General features: G+C 36.4%; 1 protein-coding gene across 1 annotated transcript in view; it reads right to left on the bottom strand.

The window, feature by feature from the left end:
- Positions 1-3,074: 3,074 nt before the first annotated feature.
- The window catches only part of FGF10 (fibroblast growth factor 10), a 92,812-nt gene continuing 81,298 nt past the window's right edge, over positions 3,075-14,588 (bottom strand). The window contains exons 3-4 of the mRNA XM_006026715.3: positions 9,922-10,025; positions 3,075-6,265 (exon numbers count right to left, since the gene is read on the bottom strand). Of these exons, the coding sequence (XP_006026777.1) occupies positions 6,068-6,265; positions 9,922-10,025 (302 nt within the window). The 3' untranslated portion in view covers positions 3,075-6,067. The remainder of the gene's footprint in view (positions 6,266-9,921; positions 10,026-14,588) is intronic.

The following is a 14,588-nucleotide window of genomic DNA, read 5'->3' on the forward strand; positions in this document are numbered from 1 at the left end:
TTGGTCCGCACCCCCGTGTTAATGCGCATTAGCATGTACATGTGTATATGCACACCTAACTTGCCTTAACGCGCATTAGGCTAATGCACATTAAGTGTGTAGGTGCATGTGAAAGCACGCATAGACACACCCTATTTGTAGTATAGCATCAGGAAATCCCACATTTCTGAGATAAATTGACTTATGTCATATATCCTCCTCATGGATTTTGTGGAAGGGTATATTGGCCTTTAACTTTCAGAGTTTATTCTTCCTTATCCTTTCATGTAATACTGGTTGTGTTAAATTCTGATAAGACAGTCCATCTGACTGTACGCTAGACTACTGTTTAAGGGCAGTTCTATCTGGGTGCCAAACATTCCAGCCTATATTTCAGAATTATGGTTAATAACTTGATTATCCTGGAGAGATTCTGCAGTACTTGTAGATATTTTGTAATTGCTATTGTAATTGGGTACTTTGGCTTTGGTGCCTCCTAAACCTAAGATCTCTGACTGAGATATTTATACAGGCAATAAACTGAGGCTGTTATACCTGTTACATTCTAAATGACTGTACTTTTGGCATTAGGAACATGTTCCTTTCTTGCTAAACACTTTAACTAAATGTTATACTTTAGTTTTCTCTTCTATACTCATGAACAGCACGTGTTATCTACTTTACGCAGTGTGTAACACTGGCACTATTTCTGTACTCAAAACAAGGCAATACTGTGAGGATTGTTAATAGACAAAAGACTTATAGAAATAACAGCTAAGTACTTTATACATTACTAAAGCAATTTTGCCATCTAAAATTAATATGAGATAAATAAACCAAAGCTGTAGACTATTTTAGATTTGAAGCTGGATTATGCTGTCAAGAGATATGCTGCAGAAATTTATACGGACCCTTTCAACAGTAATGAAAAACAAGGAATGTTTTGATTCTTCATTTATTAGTTCATATCAAAAGAATCCTGAATTATAAGCCTTAGAATATAGGCTCTTCTGCTTCCTTGAAGTATGCTGTCTATGGTAATATATGCCACATGCCCTATCTTTAGATATTTGATGCTTTTTCCTTCACATAATTGAATGCTGATATTCTAGTATTTTGACACTGAACTAAATGATCAAATATGTGCCTTTTATTTCACCTTCAGAATATCATTTTATTCATCGTATATCTTTATATTTCTCACATGTCCACAATTTCTCAGTGTCCACAATTTCCTTGCATATGCTAGCAAAGAACTTGCACAGTACAGATTTGTGTTTGCATGCTCACAGCCTCTAGAGGAACCAGTCAAGGATCAAGCACCAATATTCTAAGTGCTTTATGAGAAAATGACATCCCCAAGTCCCAAAATAAAGTTCCAAAGAGCTTCTATTAAATTAAATATTGGGTTCAGATCTTTTGACTAGGCATATGTCAATATAGACTGTCCAATAGATTATAAACATTGTTTTTTCATGTTTACTATCTTGGCCATACAAGGTAATTTCCCAGATACTGTATTTACTCACATACCACACACACCTTTCTCACCAAAATCAGCTCTCCAAAACTAGAGTGTTTAACTTAAACAGGGAAGCTAATTTTTCTTCACTGGAATAGATGGAATAGACTTTTCTTCATTGTGGCAGGCTGTAATAGTGCAAGCAGGCACTGTGACTCCTGGCTACCAAGATGGCTGCCACTTCTCCCTGGACCTGCAAACAGTGGTGGGTGTGGGAAAGTCCAGTGTTAAGTTTCTCAAGAGTCACTAGTGGTGTAGTAGCTTTTAGCTGAAGAGCCACTGAGCTGGCTGAAGATGAGCGAACTGTTGCATGCAGTCTAAAGTAACTCGATGAGATTTGTGATGTGGAAATTCTTTATTATTTACTTATATAATAAGTACTTATATAAAGAACTATTAGCAGTAAAGAAATAACTGTCTTCTTAACTGCCCTTGTAAGGAACTGGGACATAGGTTTGTTGCTGTCCTGCCATAACAGGAGGCTCCAGACTGTCTCCTGGGGTGCCACCCTTCCTGGACACCATGGGTGCTGACAGATGTGCAGCTCCCCACTGTAACTCATGGTACTTCACAGAACATACCATGAGTTACAGCAAACCCCTGATCATGTGACAAACAACTTCTGTCTGTGCTCTATGTTTCCAGGAGGACTTACTCTGCCACACAGTTGGCCATGGCTCTGAATTTTTTTTTCTACATTCTGTCTTCCAGAAACAAATTGTGTGTTTTATCTGGGGGTTTTATCTGAGGATGTGTGGTATGCAAGAAAATGCAGTGTATTTATAAGTTTCTCGCTGGCAGTTCCTCTGAAATTGTTTTTACAGTGCAGTTTTCTTGAAAATACTGCTAGTGTTCATACTTGATGGAGTTTCAGCAGAAAAGGTCTGTGTGGTTTGTGTTACTTTTGTCTTTTATTATATAAAAAGATAGCAAGAGAAAAAGGTCTTTAATTTAAGAGACCAAAAGCATAACATCAAAATATGGGGCTTGGTCCCATTGATCTTACTGACTTGAGGATCAGTCACAGAACTGCTATGACTAATTCAATAGAGAGCTTCACCCACTCAGCTGCTTAAAGCTTAAAGCTTCAAGTCAAGTCAAGTCAAGTCTACCTCCATCCACCAATATTTTTCATGTTTTACCATCCCTTTGTGTACCTTAGAAATTTGAGTCTCAGATGAAGCAGTCTGCAAGGTATAGGCTATTTATCTAACGTATGCTTATGAATCTGAGTTCATGGTCTTCCTAAAGCCCCTCATTCTTTTCATCAAATGTGCTTGCTTTAAATTCATTGCTTTTTCCACTGTATAAACTAGGTAGATCTGAATACTTACACAAAGAATCTAAAGCATTTGGTTGTTATTAAAGTGAAGATAGCTGACTCACACATGCAAAAAATTAAAGAAACCTTACAAATGTTAGAGTGATTTTTGTTTTGTTTTGGGGCTATGGAGCACCAAACCACATCCTGTAGTAAAACAGATCTTTCCCCTTTTTTGTTTTTCTTATGTCGTATCATGTCAGGCCAATAAAACAAACAAGGACAATTCTTTTATTCTCTATATTCCCAGCATTTTATTATTTTTATTTAAATATAACATAGTTTACATTGTTGCTCAGCCTTTTTTTTTAAATAACCAATTTTTGCTCTTGTTCAGGAGTCCCCTCTTTGGTGGGGGTCACACAGATAAACACTTTTGGTTAAAGATCTCTAATACTCTGGGAAGACCATCTGTGGCACAATCCTGCCACAGTAGATATCACAGCATGCCAGTCAGTCATGCAGGGCCATTGTTTTTCTTCAGTGGTCTTCAAGGGCTTTTTATTTTCATTAATTCTCAGGAATCAAACATTTATTCCACAGAACTGCTCCTGTCCCTATCTTAACTTCCTTTGGAAAACTGACATTTTTGGGGGCCTCTGAACAGTGATATGTTTTGCTAGAAGCAATTTTAATGTTTTGAATCCTATAATTATGAATGTTTACATACAACCCCTCCCCCCCCCTAAATAATTCTGTGAAATGAGAACCTGGTTTGTAACATGGATGTTGTTAAAGTGGTCATCCAATACTGTATTTGTCCAAGGAAACATTTAATTGTTGTTGTGGGTGGTCCATTATGCCTTGTCATATGCAATTAGTACTTAAAGAATTAAAAAGAAAAAAACTCGCTCTTGTAACAACAACAAGTTTTGCTGTTCAGTCTTAATTACCAGTTACTTTAAAAATCTGAAATTCTACTGTTGATAGATTTTTTTTTTTAAAAGAAGCTCATTAGTCAAGAAGTAGGTTGGAAATAAACTGTCATGAAATACAATGTTATCTAGCAGCCAAAATGCTGTGCCTCAAATGACATTTTTATTTTAAAACAGCCAACGTTATTTAAGGAACAGGAAATGCAAAATGACCATTTTGTACTTTATCGGAAAGCTTCTGTTTTTACACCTAATACTTAAATAACACATAAACATTGGAAGTGCTGGTTAAGCATTGACTCAAATAAGTTATAGAAGATCACAACACCAGCCTTTCTAGAGGTTTAACTTTGTTAAAAAGAATGTTAAGCAAGACTCTCCGTGTACCAAAATACAGTTTCCAAACAATAAAAATAAAACCAACTTTTTTCACAACAAGAAGTATTGAAGATAAAACTGCAGCATCAATATAATCTCATAGGTATCACTTAAAGTATTTAGAACAAAATAATATTATACTACTTTTTGTTTCTCACTACAGACACTGCAAAGAAGGCTTATTTATTTAGTGGAATACAATGTGAAGACAGTGGTACATGTTGGTTGATGTATTGTTCTCTATTTACCTGCTCTAACAAAATGAATCTCAATATGGTTATACTGATGAGCTATCCAGAGCTCTCTAAAATCACAGAGAAAAGTTAAATAAAAACAAACCTTATGTACCTTTTAAGAAGAACAGTCTTCATAGTATGTTCAACTTAGCTATATTGTATTTGTTCAAATTAAGCTGTGGGAGTAATTAACACTTTCCAAAAAGTGTTGAATACTTTTGTTTTCTGAGTCATGTTTTATTATGATGTATACGAAAGGCATTCTAAATCTGGACACCAATGTTGCTTCAGGGTTGGCTCTTCTGTCACATGCATGAGAATAATATACTTTAGCATGTTTTAGATCCTATTCTTTACTCCAATACCACTCTCAGTGAACATACATGATGGTAGGAGCTTGTAACACGGATAATAGTGTTGAATAGGCGTGTTAACTATAAGGAATGCAAAATTATGCTCTTCTTTACCTACCACTTTAGGGCCAAATTTTCTCATAGGATTTTCTGACCTCAAATGTTCTCATAGGATAATTCTGTTCTTTCTTCAATTTATGCAATCTCATTGATTTTAATGGGGGTAGGGTGGGGTCCACGTTCAGGACTTGATTCAAAACCCACTGAAATCAGCAGAAAGATTTCATCTGATTGCACTGGATTTAGGATCAGACCCAAGGTTCTAATTGAGTTCCAAATAGAAATCAATGAAAGCTGAATACACTTATACTCGCACACATTTGTATACTCACACACATTTGTGTACACGCACACATGCACATACATACACACAAACACAGATTTACCCCTCTCTGTCCATTTCATAACAGCAGCGTGACCCTTCATACAACATATTTCTTGAAGTTTGTTCGTGAGTGATAGCAGGTAGGAGGTCTCACAGACATAAACACACCCAAGGCATGCCAAAAATTCAAACACTACATGTTGGGTCTTTTTGCTTAAGTGCAAACCAGGTTAGAAGAAAACAGATTAAACACATTAACTGCTGCCTTTAAAACCTTGTCCATTTACTAGTCTCAGTTCATGAGGTTTTGAAATTTTTTTCCATCAACCTCTGTATGAAAAGCTGAGAAAAGGAAAAAAAACCCAAGGAATCAAATGAGAAAAAACATTTAAACCGAAAAAGGATATTTAACATCCTATTAAATAAATAACTTAGAGAGAAATAAAAAGAACTGAAGTTAGAATATACAGACAGACCATACTATTCGTTTTGTTAGAACAGTTTTACTCTAATGTGCTTATATTTCTTAATCCTATCCATTCTTCCATGAGGCTACTCCAGAAACTTCTTTTGTGCATATGACCCAAGTGCTTCCAGTAAATGCTTGCGTGTCTAACTGTTCATTGGATCATTAGGCTTGAATGAGCAATGAAGGTCTTTGATATGAGTTAGTATTCCATAAATAACTTTCCCCGAAGATCATTCAACAGATTGTCTCACGTCCTTTAAATTCTATCGCAGAGATAAAAAAAAAAAAAAAACATTGTTCACACTGGGAATAACTCCTATCCCATTTGATCCAGCTTGTATCTTGATTATAAGATATGACACAGAACTGATTAAAAGTACTTCATGTGCCAGCAGTGAGTACAAAACCTTCAAAGGCTTCCCCCCACCCCTGCTTTTCAAACAAGCAGACGTCTGCACTGTTTCTTTGCATTTACTCTTCAAGAGGATTACCCAGAATACTTGACAAAAAGGGCCTTTGGTTCAACTGCATTAATAAACAGTTCCTTCTCTATGACATTACTACCATTGGAAGAAAGTGGGCTGAGGTGTTTTTTCTCCTTGTTTTCTGTCCTCTCTTTGTAGCTCCCTTTCCATTCAAGGCCACAAACATTTGCCTTCCATTGTGCTTCCAATTTAAGGATGCATATGTGTTATATCCGTTTTCTTCTATTCTTTCCTTCAGTTTACAATCACTGTTAAACTCTTTCTGTTAAAAGAGGAAAATAAACAGGCAAATTCAAAATGTAAACATCTTTGCACAGCATATCGAGGAAAAAAATAGTTCTAAAATAATTATATTCTAAAGAATTCTAATGTACTTTATACTATTTCCACCTAATCTAGAACATCATTTTATAATTATACAATTTTCTTATTAAATGATATAACTTCATGTATAACCCCCCCCCCCATCAAATAGGTTACAAAATAAAAATGCAATCATTTGGGTAAAAAATAGTTCATATATAATGATGAGTATATAATTCAGTCACTATTGAAATGCAGTTACTTCTAGAACAGAATGTGGTAGATACTAAATAAATCTTTTGGTTACAGAAATTATGGACTCCTTCACTATATTTCAATTCCAGCAAATGCAAACCTTGAGGTGTTTTGCTCCAGATTATTAGTTGCATATGTTAAATAAATCTATAGAGCCTTACTCTCATTTAACTCCAGTTCTTTTTACACCACAAAAATAACACAAAGGGCCCTTTTAATGGAAATGAATCACTCTTCCACATAAATTTGCTTCATGTGGCTGTGAGGCTCCTTTAATCTGCTAGAACATAGTCAAAGGACTTAGTATAAATGAGAATGAGGCTCTCAAAGACTTGAGTGTTTGGCCCAATATTCATATTGTTAGATTTTTCGCAGAGAACCAAACAAGCTTCTGCATACACCCTCCCAAAGATGAATGTACTGATTTTTTAAAGAAGAGGTACCATTTTGCTTAAAGAGGTTGTAAAATATAAAAGCTATTTTTTCTGTAATGTTTAATATACACAGACAATATTCACAGACACATATTTGTATTTCAGTAGTGATGAGAAGATATAGTTTCCAGATTTGGGAGAAAAAAATGAGAGAAGCACTTTCAATTAAACCACAAAGCACAAATTGGAAGACTTCTGCAAAGTCATTTGAAACTATAATCAGCAATAAGAAATAAAGCATTGGATGTGTCTACATGTGCAAGTAATTCAAACCAATAAACTCTGGAGCAGTTTGGACGCAGTGTCTACACGTACACCCAGGACAGCAGCAATTTGAGCCAGGGTGGAACAGTTTATGCCAGGGCCAGGAGCACAGTGGGTGGGTCAGCCCTGGACTCCAGGTGGTGGCATCAGGTGGTGGAGGGGCTGGCTGGGACACAAGGGTGCTGAAAGTGCAGAGCTGTATGGCTAGGTGGCAGGCATGAGTCTGGCCCCACATTAGCTGGGCTGACCGAGCATAATTTATGCCTGCAGTCTGCATCTACATATATATTTAATCACAGTTAATTATCCTGGCATAAGATAGTACCGTCCCTAATGGTACTATCTTACTACAGCATTAATTAGTTTACAGCGGCCTAATAGTGTCACATATGTAGACTGTGATGCTTTACTGTGCAGCTAATTAGTCTACTCTGCAGTTAAGTGCATGTGTAGATGTTATCATTATGTATTTCTGTAAGTCCTGCATTTTAGAAAGCAAGTTATTGCTTCAGAGGAAATGTGCAGGATCATCACAGTGGAATAGAGCACTGCTTCTCAACATTTTTAGACTCAAGACACCCTTCATTAAGACTCAAGGCCACCCTTCAGAACTGCCAGATCTTAGCTTTCATTCATTTCTGACTACAGAAAAATAACAGAGCAATTTTCCTATTTCAAAGAACTCAGAAAGACTGCAACAGGTCAGACTGTTTTTGACAACATGGATTCCTATTTGAAATCCCTGGGTTTTTATCTTGTGAATCATATGTAAGTGTTTGCACACTTAACAGTGCTAATATTGTGCAGAACCCTTAAAGGTATCTTGCAGCACCCGAGGGTGGAGAATTAGTGGTGAATAAACATGGAGATGGCCTATAAATAGATGGTATATCTAAGCTCTCTATTCAAATGCTACTAAGACAAATCAAGTGTTGAAATTATAAAATGTTCATCATGGTATGAATAGAATTATTTGGGGCTGATTCAGACATTTTAATTTGTTGTTTATATTGAATGTTATTAGATGCCTTGACAATTAAATAAATTGAAAACACCTGCATTAAATAAAAACAGATCCATTCTTTAGGTTTTCCCTTAAAATAATTACAGAAACACAGAAGCAACGTGTAAGACCCGACTCCTTTTTAAAGAGTATATCTTCATTTCCTATTCATAAAGATTTGAATTTAAAAAGTGAGTAAGAGGTTATATTTGGACACAGCTATGTTTTAGAGCCTTACTTTCACTTATTCTCAGGTAAAACTATAGCAATTGTACTTCTGTGTGAAGAACAAATTCCCATGGTTCTGGATTTTGCTGGTTGCCCCTACCCCACCTTTCTGCTACATGTCAGGGTGCTTTTAAGTCTCCCTCAGAGGCACTGAGTGTTGGGATTCTGGCTAGAGGATCTTGCCCCTCCACTCAGGGTCAGACCAATAACAATATTTATGGTCAGGAAGGAAGTTCACTCCATGGTCAGATAGTTATGGACTATGGGGGTTTTTGCTTTCCTCTGTAGTTGGGGGAAGGGACAGAGGGGAGGTGTGACCCTCTACCAGGGATCTCTTCAGCATATATTGACAATGTTTTATTGAAGCAGAATATTGGCTGCCATGGTTTCCTTGCTTTACCTGTGGCAAGTTAGTGTGTTATGTCTGTGTTGTGTTGTGTCTGAGTTGATGGTAGTCTTAGACAGAATTTAGATTATGGATTGTATAGGATAATTTGGAAAGGGATGATTCTGCCTCAGGCAGGAGATTGGAGGTCCCTTCCAGTCCTATTTCTCTATGTCATAATTGATTGATACATGTGACTCTAAGAAAGATCATTTTACAGCAGTAACTTAAGCAAAACTATGCAAGTTTGGGGAAGCATTTTCCAAAAATACTCTCCATTTCCAAGATAACCCTCATACTTATCACTTTCATAAACATCAGGGCACTGACCTTATTTTATTTGCTTTAACATGCCAACTTCTTCCTCAGTGCAGTAAAAAGGTAGCTGGCATCTAATCTACACTACAGTTCTAAATTACATAAATTCTGACCTGCTCCTAACTGAACAGTTCAAATAATTAAAACAAATGAGTCTTCCTTTTGCCCTCTCATCCTAACTAGTCAGTAATAGTGACTGGAACATATTTGATAAAATAAGTCTTATCTGAGTTCTTTTTTTTTCCAGATACAGAACTCCACTATGGTCCAAACCTTCCTCCCAAATTATAGATGAGAGAGTTAAGAAATTTCATTAGCAGGAATTTTGGCATCAAGCCATGAATAATCTGTACAGATCATTCCAAACAATTTTCAGTATTGTCCCACACCTGCATATATCTTGTGTATGGTTTTTCTCATATCCAGGAGGGCTGTTTTTCATATCCATCAGTCTGTAAAGAAAAGCTGCCATTCTAGAGCATCATGAGTCAGAAGAGGGACAAAGAAGTACCTGATGGGTTTTAGAAACTTCTGAAATATTATAGAACAGTGAGCTTGTCAGGATAGAGGCCAGTTTACCAGAGGCTGAAATTCTAATGAACAGCTCATTGCAGCTCTAATGACTATTAATCGACAGATAACTGGGCTATTCAGTAGGTAGGGGTTGTGGAGGGAATCATATTGTTGCCTACTACCATCCACTTTGAAAACAAAAGTAGTATACTTACAGAGCCATAGACTTTTCCTTTCTTGTTCATGGCTAAATAATAGTTGCTGTTAATGGACTTAACTGCAACAACTCCAATTTCCACAGATGTTATCTCCAATATGCCTAAAATACAAAAAAAAAAAGGAAAAAATAGAAAGGCTCAGCTTGATGACTTAATCACTTCATTAAATAAAGAGAGGACGTGTCAATCATAAAATATGGGTGAAATTTAAAATGGGTCCTACCAAATCATGCTAAAATTCTATTAATATTTTAAATCAACCAGTCAAAAGGCCTCAGAAACATTATTCTCCAAATACCGGCAAGAGTATACATATACACTGATTCAATTAGCAAGTTTCCTTTGCTAACCCTGCATTTAAAACCTCATAAATATTGAAACGGCTCTACTTTTCTTAGCATAGATTTCACTAAAATTTATCAGAAGAGACATCTGACCCACAGCATTAAATTAAATCTATAGCATATGTCAATAGAATGTCAGATTTACCTCAATCTTCAAAAACAGTGGTAAACTAATTATTTTTGTAGGGTATTTAGATAAACTAAATCTCTTGGCTGTACAGATCTGATAAATTCATTTTTGGCAAGTGTGCTGACATTCTGGGATATAGTAAGACTAACCCTGACATCCACATTATCTTTGTCTTTCAGATATCAGAAACACTCTGTTCTGTTTATAATAAATGTGATTATCCTTTTTTGCTTTTCGGATGAACTCTTTCTGGAGTACTGAATGGTTCAAGGGACCAGTGATGGGATACAGAGCCTTTCATCTTTAGGTCATCTGTCTGAATTCATATTTACTTGGGAGTACTGAAAGCAACTACTACTTACATGAGTTAGAGATTTCTGTTCAGCTACTATTGGACAAAGGTCAGCATCAAGCAAAGTACCAGCAGAACTGCCAATCTACAGTTGTAACAAGGAGTCAATGGATATGAAGACTGAACTGTCCTTTGTGCACATCCACATTGGGATTCTTATCTTCTTTAGGAACCATTTTTAAATTGGTCCAGGCTTAAGTGGAATAGCTGTCTAGTCAATGTGATGGGCCAACCCTTTCTCACTGGGTTATAAATGGAAGAGGTCCATATGACATGGTAGTTAAGAGTAGTCTGTCTATATTGATTTTCATAAAGCTGTTACCACTGGAGGAGCTGCAGCAGCCTAAAGAACCAGATTTCAACAAACTTTCTTCAGCTGACAACATTTTAATCAAGGAATATCTGTAATAACTTCCCATTGTGTGAAAGCACAATGCATGTCTTTTGCCAGGCAAGATGAAGGAATGGAGTAAATGGTAGCAGCAAGGATCCCTTTGGTATCTGGAACTGCTTGACTAACTCCAGTCAGGAAATATATGAGCCATTAGATAAATGAAAGCGTATGACAGCTCAGTTTATGACATATTGGCATACATGTGCATTACTCATTTAGGGCTTGTCTACTTTGCAGTGTTGGCTCAAGACCATTAACCTAACTTCCAGCTGAATGTGAAGACTTGAAGCTAGAATTATATGGTATTTTAAACGGTAGCTACCTCAGCTGTACTTAGGCTCATTGGGAATATGGCTTGGAACCCTAATGATGCTGCTGATGTTTGAGCTACAACTGCAGTGGGATTGCATCTGTTCTATGATGCTAATCCATTTGTGCTGTGCAGGCAGTCCAGTCACGATGATGTTACTTAGCCACATAGCAGATCTCACTCAAGCTAGGCTAACTTCAAATGACTTAGGTGTGTAGCTAGAGATTATATTATGAAAATGGAAGGTTTCAGGGTAGTATAGGGAATGAGGTAAAATGAAGAGCTAGAAGCGGAAGTCTAATCTCAGTAATATTGCTACTGAGTTGTAAATGACTCTGTGGTAACTCTTCACTTTATCTTCCTGTGTCACATTTTCCCCATTTGTGAAATGGGACAGTAACCTCAGAGAAGAGTTTTGATGATCGATTACTTAGAGCCATACAATCAGTTGTGTAAAATAGTATATTTCCATTGTTTTAAGCAGATTAAGTCAGTTTATACACATTTTGGTTCTGGTCCACATGGATACTGCTCCTTTAAGATTTATTGCTACATTCACTTTTACAAATCTCGTGCAGGATATGCTGCAGGAACATTTAATTGCTATATTGCTCCAGCCTCCTGTTGGCCCTCCTCAAAGTATCTGTGTTTAAAGCCAAGCACTGTTAAGTATAATGGCTGTTGATGATAGCCTGTTGGAGGGGAGAAATTGTCATGTGAGCACTACCCTCTTTGCCAGCTGACCCCTTTTTTCTGTGTTTGATTGACATGTTTTTGCTTCTTTCCATGTCAGACAATGATGATAAGAATGCAGGCCATTAATTATATGGAAATTTTAATTTGCTGAAACTGCTAGTATAGCAGTAAAACCAGACCAGATTCATTTCTAACAACCACAGGGAAAAAATACTACATGAGTATTTCAAGGAACATCATTAATTATTTTATGCTGAAATAGATTAAATTGAATTAAATTTTATCATGTTATCTTTGCACGAATAATATTAAAATAACATGTTATTTTATTGACCAACGTATTTGTGAAATTTTCAAGAACAGTATGAAAGTGGATAGTATATTGTTCAAGTATGAAATTGGCATTGGATTGAATATTTCTGGTTTGTGCTTGAATGGTCCAGAAACATCATACTTTGATACAGTACTTCAGTCAGTGCTGTGCAATGGAAAATATTTAGCGTAACACATCAAAATACAACAGAATTTTCTAGTAAATAGTAGTCACACTGCATCACATTCTCGCTGATAAAGCTGAAAAGTGCTCATCCAGATGAAAGTAACTGCAATTACATTGTATACTACAAGAATTTGACTGTGCCCAGTGATGGTTGTCCAGCTGGTCCAAAGGTGGTTGAATGCTTCCAGAGTATTATCAACTTCATCTCATTCCTTTGGATTTATTCTCCCTGAGTAAGCATGCTTTACAAACTTGGAAGTGCAGATGAAAAACATTACTGAAGTCTCAAATTATAACTTTATGGACTCCCACCTCTGGAGTCTTTCTTGAGATTTCAGTGGGAGTTTGTGTTCGAAATGAATCTGATATTCTTAATCTACCAGGGAGTTCATGTACAGTATGGGTCAAATTCCTTATTCACTTTTGCCCCTTCTGTCTGTACAACCCTAGACAGTTCAGTAGAGGTGCATGCTAAGTCTATACAGAATTTGGCTCCATCTAGATCATGTAGCCTCTCTCCCTGTGTTTGGCATAATTTATAGACTCCGGATCCACAGCTGTCTTAAGAAAATGGGGCCGTGTCTACATGAGACACTAGCTGTGTAGTAGCTCATTACTACTGCGGAATAGTGTCACATGGCATGAAGCGTGATGTGAGACTACTGTGCAGTAGTAATGAGCTACTGCACAGTCAGCATCACCTGAAAACCATTCAAAGTAACAACTGCGCAGTCAGCATCTCATGTAGATGTGGCCAGGGAGTCTTAAACTAACTTCAATAATGTTGACATATACGTAGTAGAATTTGGAATGAGATCACTAACTCATTTGACATATATCACCCAACAACAAATTGTATTTTGTTTCAGAATCTATAAGCTGGCCTGGATTCAATCCAATGTCCTTTCGTATGAAGGTGAAAATACCTGTGTTCATAATCCTTGAGTTGCTGTGTCATCAAGTGCTCCAGGAAAGTATCTAAAGAAAAAAATGAGTCCTACAATAGAACAACCTAAAATTGTAATAAATATTTTCATCATCTAATTAAAATAATTTTTTGCCTGAAAAAGAAAATGCTGTCCGATTGCATTATGGGTCACCTTCTTATCTAATTCAGTTAGACTGTCATACATCCATATAGTGCATAATGCTGTAACACAGTCATAAGCCATGACTGTGCCTCCTCAGTATTTCTGGAATAAGAATAAAAATATGGATATGATAAAGATTTTCAAAATTAGATCTTTTAAGTTGCCTTGATAATCACCACCATACAAAACAAATAAAACAGTTTGGGGGATTCTCATTAGCATTTGCTCATTTGTTTGATTTTTTTTTAGGATTTTGGAAAGAAAAAGGCGGGGGGGGATACCCTTTGTGGCCTCTATTATGGTTTTAAAACATATAGCACACTATTATTTTACAGTCATAACTCTATAAACTGCTACAATTACAACTAATCCCATTTCACCACATCCACTGTAAAAGCATGGTTTTCAATACCCAAATCATTTCCAACTCATTATAATTAGAAACATTCGAAATATCAACTTGAGATGTGCCCTGTAGCTGTGCCTCTATTTGTGCTTTACAGGTCCCAAATGCTAGAAACATATTCCCCACAGGAACCGAGTATATTTATCTTATATAAACTATATTTTTATAGTTTATAAAAATGTTCATTATGTAAATAAGAAGGCAACAGAAAAATGACTGGTGATCTTGCATCACACGGAGGAATTGTAAGAAAGAGGCTTATATTGTTCGTATGCTATTTGTAAACTTGGATTCTTATAAAAGTGCTGGAAATATGAACATAAAACATATACAGAAAATTATGTGGCTAATGCGGCATTCTACTGAGCAATTTATCATGGGACAGACAGCTTGGTATTGGTGATGCTACTGAATACTTTATTGAGATATCATCATAATAATA

The sequence above is a fragment of the Alligator sinensis genome, unplaced genomic scaffold (genome assembly GCF_000455745.1).
Source record: "Alligator sinensis unplaced genomic scaffold, ASM45574v1 scaffold663_1, whole genome shotgun sequence".
NCBI lineage: Eukaryota > Metazoa > Chordata > Crocodylia > Alligatoridae > Alligator > Alligator sinensis.